Source organism: Quercus suber, unplaced genomic scaffold (genome assembly GCF_002906115.3).
Source record: "Quercus suber isolate HL8 unplaced genomic scaffold, Cork oak 2.0 scaffold_707, whole genome shotgun sequence".
In the NCBI taxonomy this organism is placed as follows: Eukaryota; Viridiplantae; Streptophyta; class Magnoliopsida; order Fagales; family Fagaceae; genus Quercus; species Quercus suber.
This window is the reverse complement of record NW_027070148.1, coordinates 214164-226393: the sequence shown is the minus strand read 5'-3', so window position 1 is coordinate 226393 and position 12230 is coordinate 214164. Positions and strand designations below refer to the sequence as shown.

At 31.0% G+C, this 12230-nt stretch overlaps 1 protein-coding gene across 1 annotated transcript; it reads right to left on the bottom strand.

The window, feature by feature from the left end:
• Window positions 1-248: 248 nt before the first annotated feature.
• Window positions 249-1534, bottom strand: LOC136064563 (uncharacterized). The gene is made up of 3 exons (XM_065766464.1): window positions 1128-1534; window positions 723-960; window positions 249-539 (listed from the first exon to the last, which is right to left on the bottom strand). Exons 1-3 carry the CDS (start codon window positions 1532-1534, stop codon window positions 249-251), a joined length of 936 nt encoding a protein of 311 aa, XP_065622536.1.
• Window positions 1535-12230: the final 10696 nt, after the last annotated feature.

Below are 12230 nucleotides of genomic sequence, written 5' to 3'. Positions count from 1 at the left end.
AGTAGTATCATCATTTACTCTCTTGAATACATTCCCTATGAGATAAGAGGTTAGTCTATCATACCAAGCTCGAGAAGCTTGTTTAAGACCATACAATGCCCTTTTCAGTTTATAGACATCATCAGGCCTATGAGGATCCACAAATCTGCTGGGCTGCTCTACATACACTTCTTCTTGCAACATTCCATTCAAGAAAGCATTTTTTACATCCATTTGATATAGCTTGAAATTCAAGTGACAAGCAATGGCTAAAAGTATCGGATAGACTCAAATCTCGCTACAGGTGCAAATGTCTCAGCAAAGTCAACTCCTTCCACTTGAGTGTATCCTTGTGCAACAAGTCTTGATTTATTTCTAATGACTGTTCCCTGCTCGTCAGACTTGTTTTTGAAGATCCATTTAGTGCCAATTGCATTGACTCCTTCAGGTCTTGGAACAAGTTTCCACACATCATTCCAAACAAATTGATGGAGTTTTTCATGCATTGAATTAATCCAATCAGCATCTTGCAAGGCTTCGTCAACTTTCTTAGGTTCCACCTGAGAAAGTTAGCATAAGTGTGTAATGACATTTAATGCTTTAGATCTCAATCTCATGTTGTCATTCAAACTTCCCAAGATATTGGTGGAAGGGTGATTATGCTTGACTCTAGTAGATGGACCTTTCACCAAAAAAATTGTTGTACTCTTTTGTCTAGATGGCATACTTGACTCATCTTGTACTTGTGGGGTTTCTCTGACTGGTGTTGTTGGTTTTGAAACAGTATCATTCAAAATCAACAATTCTTCATCGATAGACTTTTCAGCATACTCCCTAGGAAGAGTATCTTCATTCTCTATAGATCTCTCTTGAACACTTTGAGCCTCTTCAGCATGAGTTTCAGTACATTGTTCATTATTTATCACCACGTTAGCAGATTGCATCGGAGTTTTAGTTCTGAGATTGTATACCCTATATGCTCTGCTCAATGTAGAATATCCAAGAAAGAACCATTTATCAATTTTTCTAGATTCTCTCGATCTCAAAGGATGTAACAATCACTGCCAAAAACTCTGAAATATTTCACCACTAGTTTCTTCCCTTTCTAGAGTTCATATGGTGCCTTCTTAGTATCAAGATGAAAGTACACTCTATTCAATGTATGACATGCAATGTTTACAGCTTCTCCCCAGAAAGATTTTGGCATGCTTTTGTTATTTAGCATGACTCTAGCCATCTCTTGAATTACTCTATTCTTTCTTTCCACAACCCCATTCTGCTGAGGTGTTTTGGGTGCAAAGATTTCTTGCTTTGTTCTTTGATCATTGCAGAAAGATATGAGTTTAGAATTCTCAAACTCTTTTATATAATCACTTATGATCCAAGCAATCAGAATATTCTTCTCTACTTGCAACTTCTTGCACAGATGAATTATCTTGTCAATAGCTTCAAACTTATCTTTCAGAAGAACCACCCAAGCATATCTTGTAAAATCATCCACCATAACAAGGGTGTACTTCATTCCACCTAAGCTTTGAACTCTGGCAGGACCCATAAGCTCTATATGTAGCAACTCCAAGAGTCTCGATGCCTAAACTTCACTGATTGATGGATGCCTAGCTTTCACTTGTTTACCAATCTAACATGGTCCACAAATACTTTTCTCTATCTTTTCAAACTTTGGTAGCCCAAGAATTGCCTTACACTTGGAGATTTTTTCTATTTGCTTATGACTAGCATGTCCTAACTGTTGATGCCACAAATCCACTTGATTAATTTTTATATTATAACACTTATGATTTATACTTGATGTTATAAAGTAACAATTATCAACTGTTCTTATTCCAACACATATGCAGTCACTTCCATCATTAAGTATCTCACATTCATACTTGGTGAACAACACATTCAGCTCATGTCACAGATTTGACTGATGCTCAGCAGGTTTGCCTTCAACCCATCCACAAACCACACATCTTCACACATGGGCAACCGTGGAATGTCTATTGTTCCAATACCTCGGATGATTGATTTGTTTCCATCTCCAAATGTGACAATACCTATCTTTCCTTCAAAAAGAGTCTTGAACAAAGCTTTATTACCTGTCATATGCTTGAAACAATCACTATCCAAATACCAAAGACAAGTATCACGTGCCTTTAAGGCAGTTAAAGCAGTATAACAAACATAATTATTGTAAGAAGTAGTTATATATAAATATTCAAGGATAGGATTAGCACATTTAAAAAAGCCATAGTCCAAGAAGAAATAGCTTCAATTCTCATTATAGTTGCTTTCAAGAAACAAGATAAAGAATCCATGACAGCAGGGGTCAAGGATCAACTCTAGGTTAAGAAACTTATAAACAAGAGCAAACCCGCTCTGATACCACTTGTTTGTTCATTTAGACCCCTTAAAACAGATTGTTTAACCTAATATATTAGCCAAGTGATTACTTAGGTTAATTATTTAGATCTAAGTTAAACAAAAATAAATCATATCATACATAACAGCAAAAAAGTAAATAACACTACAACATGATGACCCAGGAAAACTAATGAAATAAATCATTTCAATGTAAAAACTTGGAGAGAATTTGACCTAGCTATCCTCAAAAGTAAAGTAAATCCACTAGAGAGAATTAAACTTTTTACAATCAAATTTAATCCTAAATCTATTGCTATCGCCAGTAATAACTTACTGACACAACCATGTGCAAGCTTTGAATCCACAGACTCCTTCTCTCCTTGGATTTACAACAACATAAGCAGCCTTGCTTATGACTTTGAGATCCCACTCAAAGGTTTCAGATCACCATTAGTAATGATCTTGATGCAGCAACTATGTTCTACCTACGCTTGATTATAGATCTTGCTCTGGTAGATTCTTGTGTAGTTAGAAGATACAAAACCTCTTAGATCTCACAAAGAGTAACACACAAGTCTTCCAAAAGTCTCCAAAACATGGCTAGGGTTTCCATTTTATATGTAGAGAAGTTGGAATGAAACCCTAAACATTTTCGCGGGCTTGGGCTTAATTCAATTCTTGTGATTTTCAATCGGTCAAGCCTAATTCTTGATCAGTCGAGCTTAACAGAAATTTTCTTCCTTTTTTTGCAATCAACTGAACTTGAAACTTGAAATCAACACTTTTAAGCATTGCCTAACACCTGGACTAAACATATTTTATTCTCGGTTTGCCAACACAATAAAAAAACATTATTCTAAACATTTAAACCTAAATCTTTAGAACTTAACACATTTTCGTTAGTTTCATTCGAAGTGACCAAATAAAACAAAAATACATGAAAGTGTTATTGATAAATGAAGGAAACTAATCAAATTATGCAGTGGTTTTATATCAATTCTTTGTACTAAACCTATAATCAGATGTTTTTATCTCAATTTTGCTAGTAAGAAACTGTGGGTATTTTTTTGGTTGCTTCTATCATGCATGTGACCAATTATTTGATATCATTTTTTTTTTTAATAAATTGGTCTGATAATTTAAAAAATCACACCATCACTCAATTTGGTCACAATCAAAATAAGTAGAGATTGACATAAACACATAAATTGGAATGTATTAAAAATATTTAGAGATGAAAAACAAACTTATTTTTTAGAGGTAGTTTCAACATATGGCATCTGCTCTTAATGATTTCTCTTTACTATCAAACAGTATTTTAGCAATTTTTTTTCTTTACTTTAGAACCATATTATATTTAACTTGGCCCCCTAGAAAACTTTTCTGGTTCCACCACTGATTGTAGTGTGTTATATTTGCCTGATATACAACTAAACTTTAAAATTTTCAAATTTATTATTCAAATTTCTCATCTCTTAAGGAATAAGGAAATTATAATAATTAATCAAAACTCATTACAAATTTACAATGTTATCTTAACCAAAATTAAAATGAAACTGAAGAAATAAAAAACAAACTTTATAATAATTTATTACTCAAACAATTGGTAGACATATTCAAATTCATAGTCATGTAGATTGTGTTTTGATATTGTGGGGACAATTTTTGCTTCAAAGGCTAAGGGCTAGACCATGGTTGGAACCTTGGTACTCTTCAACCATTGGTTCATGCCTTATAAGGTGCAAGGAGGGAGGTTGTCTTTCCTATGTGAGAATGAACCAATGGTTGAAGAGTACCACTAGTTTGGTTAACCAAACTAGTGATACTCTTCAACCATTGGTTCATACCTTATAAGGTGCAAAGAGGGAGGCTTTCTTTCCTATGTGGGAGAACAAAAATTGTCTAAGGTTCCAACCATGGTCTAGCCCTTGGCCTTTAAAGCAAAAATTGTCCCCACATTAACCAAACTAGTAGTACTCTTCAACCATTGGTTCATGCCTTATAAGGTGCAAAGAATGAGGCTTTCTTTCCTATGTGGGACAACAAAAATTGCCTGAGGTTCCAACCATGGTCTAGCCCTTGGCCTTTGAAGCAAAAATTGTCCCACAAATATAATCTCAAATTCCTATTTCCAACAAAAAAAAAAACAAACTAAATATTAACCCAAACCAAAATTCAATCAAAGTTATAAAAGGAAAAAAAAAAAAAACTTTCTAATAGGAAATTTAAAACACACGCACACACGCACACAAAATGCCAAAACACATATTTTTTAAAATAACAAAAAAAAAAAAAAACAAAAGAACCATCAACCTAAATTAGAGTTATAAGAAAAAAACAAAAAAAAACTACCAAAACAAAGTAGAAAGAGAGAGAGAGAGAGAGTACTCACAATTTTTCTGTGGAAAAAATATGAATTGAATGGAAAAAAATGACATCAAATTTATATAGAATAAAATAGGGAGAAGAAGTGTCAAAATATAAAAAGAATAAGAAGAGTCATAATATAAGAAAGATAAAAGGATGAAGTGTAACAGTAAAGTAGAAAGTAGTAGAAAGATAAAAAGGAAAAAGGGAGGGGAAAAGTTGGAAGAAGTGTAACAACATATGTGAACTAATAGGGAGAAGAAGAGTTTTTTTTTTTTTTTTTTTGGAGAATAGGGAGAAGAAAATTTTAAAAAGAGAAATGAAAAGATAGAAAATAAGTGGATAATATGGTCACTAAGGTGGTTCAACAGGAGCATAGTAACAATAAATGCTACACTTTAACCTTTAGATGTATATAGATTATTAATTTCCATGAAAAATTATTAGGTACTCCCAAAGTATCATAAATTCGTACTCCCTTCTCTCATATGAATGGTAGTCCCACCATTCATGTGAGAGGAGAGAATACGCATTTATGATACTCTGGGAGTACACAATAATTTCCCCATTTCCATAAGGGGAAGGACATTCTTTATCGAGCAATTATAGGACTATAAATTATTCCACAACTTTTTTACCACAATTCTAACGTGGCAGATTGTATGTGGTTAACTATCACTTATAAATTGATCCACAATTTTTTCTTCAACAATCACACTCTGCCACGTCACAATTGTAGCAAGAAGTTGTGAAAAATTATGTGATCCTAAACTTTTCTTTCTTTATCCCAATAACTAGCTCTGTTTTCTATGCACTCTTGTTTGTTTGGCAAACATTATTTTTTTTGGTTCCAAAAGTTGTATATTGTGAGATTTTATAGCATTTTTGAATTACTTGTTTTCCATTTTGTTAATTAAGAGTTGATAAAAGTGGTTGGCCTCCATCTACGTTCCATTTACATTACAGAACAACTATGAGTCCATATTTCATGCTCATATTACCCTCTATTGGCTCCAAAAAGTAGGTTGTTTTGCAATTGTAGTGGGCTAAGTTCAAAGAAAAATTTGTAAGCTCCAATAACTGAATGTTATTGATTGTTTCCTAGGCCAAAATGGGTATTTGCCCCTTTCGCCAAAACTTTCCAGTTAAATGTCCTATGTTTGAAACTATTTAGGGAAATATCCGTATTTTGAAACTCAATTTTCTAAAAATCGAGTTTCAATTTAAAACTCAATTTTTGGACAATCGAGTTATAGGGAGCTGAAAATTTAAAAATAAATAAATAAATAAAAAATCTGGAACTTGAGTTCTAGAATTTTTTTTTTTTTTTTTCTAAGTACAACTTCGCTATAACTCAATTGTCCAAAAATCGAGTTTAACATTTGAAACTCAATTTTCTAAAAATCGAGTTTCAAAACAGAAGCATATTCATAAATAGTTTCAAACATTGGGTATTTTACTGTAAAGTTTTGCTCAAATGGGTAAAACTCAATTTCGTCCTTGTTTCCTACAACGAAACATTCATGAATGAGAACCAACTTTCATCGCTTTAAAGGAATGCGGTAATAATAAATTTTGTTTGTTTGACCCTTCTTTATTTTTATAGTTAGGATATATTTTTCTAGTTTTCGAGCTTTGCAAGTCAAGTCATATCTATAAAAATATAACTAACAAACTATCAAACATTTTTCTGCCTATAGTGGTTTTTGTGCATAATAAGAGGCAGGTGGATATTAGGGTCATCACAAACAGCACTGATAGCAAGGTCAAAGAATTTGATTTGGCTACTGCTAAAGATGGATCTAAATTCTAAAATATCGAATAGATTAAATTAGAATTAGATATTAGATATTAGATGGGAGTATTAGAATAAAGTAGATATGCAAATTCTTACGTGATGACATCTAACAATTTTGGCTTCTCAAGTCCAAGGAATCTTCCTCACCGTGTTTCTAGCATAGTGCTCTCAGTCTCAGAGAGGCCTTAAAAGTAATTTTGCTTCATGTTTTGTCTTTTGTTTTTGCTTTCTGCTTAGGAGTTAGGGCAGCTAGTTTGTGTAGTTTTATCTTGGTTGTTGTACTGTTTTTTGGTTGTTTCTTTTCAATAGTAATTTACGATTCAGTAAAACAAACCAAAAAAAAAAAAAAAATTAATAGCATTCCATATTGTTAAAACTCAAGATGGACATGCGTTGGCAAGCAACAAATCTTGGGCTGGTTCTAGCCCCGTTATTGCTAAAACTTGGGCTCGTGCTGGCCCCGTTATTGCTAAAATTATTTCATGGGAGGCGAATCTTTTGCATGCAAAGGATTCGGTTTGCTACCACACATTTATTTAGGCCCAACAGCAAACATGAACCTTTTTTTCTTTTTACCCTGATGAATAGAGAATCAATTATATCTATAATCTATAACCAAAAAAAAAAAAAAAAATCAATTTGTGTTTTGGCATGAATCGTGATGATACAGAGAATTCATGAAGCGAGATCTTAAGTTGAGATTATATATATATATATATGAAATCGTTTGACTTTTGGCACATTGACTTCATAATATTAAGTCACATAAGTTTTTGGTATCTCACAATTTTATACATTATTATTCTAAAATATATATTTAATTTATTTTAAATTACATTCTAATTTAAAATACTCTATTATAATCTTGGTATATCATATATTTAATACTTTAAAATTCAATTTGTGAAGGAAACTGAAAACATACAAAATGTTGTTTTCAATTTTTAGTTTTCAAAAGTCAAAGAAAATAGACATTTAATTTAATGAATCTCTATCATTTAATGAGTTAGTATTAGAGTTCAAATTCTAATAACAATATATATTAGTATTTTCTATTTTTTTTTAATTCAAAAAACTATTTTTTTGATTCAAAAAACTATTTTTTTTTATTTCAACCTACCAAACATGTTTTTGGTTTAAAAAATACAAGAAAATTGTTTTTTCTTTATAATCCCCAAAACAAGTTTTTAAAATTAGAAAACAAAAACTATTACCAAACATAACCTAATCTTCTTGATTAATACATTGCTTTCTTTTTTGCTTATGGTTACATCGTGATGTGCATATCTGAAAATTAAGGGTCATCAATGGGCCGGGTCGGGCCAGCCCGGCCTATTTTTACTTGGCCTATGGGCACAATGGACTGGGCATAATAAGCTATTAACTAGTTAATGGACTGGTTCGGGCTGGGCCGAAAGAGGAAAACTTAGCTCATGACCCTGCCCATGGGCATTGCCCATTTTGTCTTTAGCAAGCTGGGCTATTAGGTTGGACCTAATAAGTTACCCATAGGTTTGTGTTAGCATATTATTTTATTATTTTTATAAGGAAAGAATCAATTTTTTATAAGAGAATAATCAATCTATTTTTTTAAAGGAAAGAATTAAAGAATTTAATATTTAATTACAAATTTTTTTACAGTCAAATCTATTTAATTTTTTATTTTGTTGATGGAAACCTATTTAATTTTTTATTTATTAAGGCTTTAAATAATTTTTTTTTATCTTTAATAAAAAAAATGTCAAATGGTTAATTCAAATTTGATAGATTACTAGAAAAATATATATTTAGTAAACTAAGTTTAGCAGAATTATTTTAGGTATCTTAGTGGTTGAGAGAGTTCTCTTAAGAAATTCCTCTATAATATCTCAAGATCAATCATTTATATACTTTCTATATATTTTTGTTATGAATTATGAGTTATTAGGCTGGGCCAATGGGTTAGGCCAACGGGTTGGGGAACGGGTTGGGCTACTAGGCTAGCCCATCGGGTATCCGTGGGCATAAAAACTAGCTCACGGCCTAACCCACTAGGCTAGTAGGCTACTCATGGGCCTCAATAACAACAGGCTAGGCCGCCCATTAGCCCAGTGGGCTGTCGGGTTTCTAGGTCGGGCTATGGGCTATTTGATGACCCTTACCAAAAATCATTATAGTACTGGTTTGGGCAAATTATGATGGTAAAGAAAGCTCAGAATAAGGGCATATTTAATCTAGGCGAAAAAAGAAGAAGGAAAACAACAATGTTTGGTACTATTGTTCATAATCATGAATAAAAAGGATGGACTTTTTCGGGGATAGATAACAAGAATTAATTGTATATAAAATCATATCATATCGTATCATCATATATTATTATATAATAAAAATTAACTCTAAAATTTATAGTTGAACTAAGTGGCTTTATCAAATTGTAGTAATTCATTGTATAAGAAACGTAATCCAGAGATCAAGAAAGCTTCATTACCAAACACACTACAAAATAATGATAAGGCCTTGCAATTCAATGGATAATGATAAGCTCTTTGAGCCATGTTTATCTAAAAACTTATATTGATAAGTTTTAAATAAACACCGTGTGACAAAGGCAATTTGTGTTTGAAACAATTTTGTATTATAGTAATTCATATATAGATAGAATTATAGACTCTAGGTTAGGCAGTCAAAATACTTCTCATTGATATTGTTGCTCCCTTAATTTCCAAGGCAAGGTATGTATTTCTCCTCCCCTTCATTTTTTTTCTTCTTTGATTTGCTTATTGGTCAAAAAAGAAATTTAATGTATGTGAAATCCATGGTACAGTTATCTTTAATAGAAATAGATCAATTTATTTGCGTGTTCCTACGAATATCTTGAATGATTCATGTTTGATTAAAAAAATTATATGTTCTACTATGGGTGAGTTTATCTTTTATCTTTTAGCTTTTATATTTTATGTACAACTTTTTAAAACTTTATTTTTCCCTTTTTTTTTTTCACTTTTTCAATTTTTTTTAAACTACAAGTATACTTGAATACACTTTCATCGAAAAGTTTTTAGCAAAAAACCTAGATAAACTGAATTTGGATTTCTCCTTAAGTTAATTAGAATCTTAAACTTCAATGTCTTGCAAATTTAGTATAGGTTAGCTATGATTTTTCTATGATTCATAAATTGGCATTTTGGTGGGTATGGGTGCCCTAATGTGTGGTTTGTAGGGTTTTTTTCCCAGAAAATTTCAATGATAAAAATTTAGAATATTTGATAAAGATCCAGAAGTATATAAAATTATTAATAAAGTAGAAAATTTGACAAAAATATTTATTTTTTAAATGCTTATAAATAGCTTCTAATTTGTAAATTTGGTGCTCTTTATATGCTATGGTGATTGCCTTGGTAATTTAATGCTTAGATATTAATCTACTTAGATATCTTATTTTGTTTATGTTAATATCAATTTGATGTTTCGGTTTGTTTATTTAGACACATGTAATTTATAAAAAATAATGTTATTTTTAACTTTTGGATTTTACTATCAGCTTAATTTTCAATTCATGTTTAATTCTAATGTGTGTCTCTCTTTGCTTACTGTTTTCAATTGTAATTATATGGTATTATAAAAATAAAAAATAGGAACTTTTTATTGATATTTTAATTAGAGATATAAAATAAAAGGAAAAATATATAAAATTAAGCATTTTAGAAGCAGTACATTACAAGTTATTATAACAATAATCATTCATTTGGTTATATGTATGTGTTTGTATATGTAGCCACTTGGCACAATCTCGGCTTCTATATACACTCAACTTTTATTATATAGTATATCATATGAAAATTCTAAAATTAAAGAATAATGAATCGTTTAGTTATTGTTTCTCCAAAAAATTATATAGAAAAAAATTAATGACCAAAATAGTGCAACATGTTTAGAAAAGTAAAAGAAAAAGGTCCAATATTCGCGTAAAGTTTTCGTGTGTCTTATGGATTAAGTAATAAAGTAAGAGAGCCTTTGTTTAGGCTTCAACAAAAACTATAAACAAAATTTCTCATCCAATTAATGGCATATTTTAAGGATTCACCATTCTCCTAATTGCTATGGCCTGTTACCTTACCACCAGCAATTATTCAATCTTAAGAACTAAGCTAGGCAAACCAAATTATGTGCAAGTTCAATACTTTCAACTGCGAGCTCCATCCACTTTAAAAGCATGCATCAAACTCACCCAAATTGTTTTGGATACCCAAAAAAAAAAAAAAAATTTATCATATAATTTTTTTTACAATCAAGGTAGTCTTATGATCACCCTCACATACACGTAAAGCTGCCCCTTTGGTACATGAGATTGGTACGGAGTAGCTCACTTGTTCACAAAGGAATTTTAGTGAATACAGAACTTCCTCGATCTTGTATACCAATTGGCAACGACTCTATTTTCATATGGGTTTTGAGAAGAAAAAAAAATTATTTATATATATATTATGTAGATAAGTAAACTTAATTAGTGGAAGCACATTCACACTAATTAAAATATACATATTGAAAAGATATCAAGCTCAATTCTAGTTAAGGCCCAATCCCTTTTTTTTTTTTCTTTTTTTTTTTTTACAAGATAAAAATTCTACTCTGGTCTAAATCTAAGTGTATATGTATGTAAAACTCCATTCTGGAAACTTGAACTTCGATCCTTACTCCCTACATCCCACAAGCACTTATACTTGTAAAGTGACTGTCGCGCCAAGTATACAAGCAAAAAATATTACCTATACTACAAGTTTATTAACTATGGTTTAATGTATAGTTAGTCTAAGGTAAGCCTCTCATAAATACCCCATATTGGGTTCATTGTAATAGAGTAATTAAGTATAATAAAGATGTGTGGGTTCTAGTTAACTCAACTGGTAAAGTCTCTGATGGTTGTATAAGAGATCTGGAGTTCAATCCCCACCTATACTAAAAACTAATTGGTGTCTTGGTTTAATAATTAAAATCTATCATCAGGAGCAAATGTCATAGGTTGAAACTCTCTAAAAAAAAGTATAATAAAGATGTAGTTATCAAAAACTTTCCTTTATAAACATAGACATTTAGGCCAAACCATGAAACCTATAGCACTCTCTCTTCTATCTATACTCTCTCTTTATCATTCATATATGCTAACCCATATAAATTTCCATTGGAGCTTATCACATAACTATTTTATATGCATTAGAATATATGTTATCTATTTTAACATGATTTAGCTAACAAAACAAATCTTGAAACCTTAACAATAAAAAAGATATGCCATAAGCTCCAGTAGGACCATAGGACCATCGGATTGAACATTATAGCCATATCAAATTTCAATTGATAAAATGTGATTAAGTTCAATCACATATGATTATGAACAATTAATTGTGATTGATTTTATGATGACTTAATTCAAATTAATGATGTGTCACAATCATATTGGATTAAATTCAGAATTATCATGAGGATGCACACATCAAATTAAGTCTGATCATGATTATGTTGATCATGTTTAATATGTTTTAGATAATTGTTAAAATTATTCTTAAGAAAGAATATTAAACAATATTGAAAGATATTAAATTTTATATAATAACATCTTACTCAAAATTGGCTAAAAATTGAATTTAAATTCAGATTATGACTCACAAAAGATTAGAAGATCATTTAAATCTAAATTCGAAAACAAGGCAAGCTCAAGATCCACGTGTCAATGGACCATTCC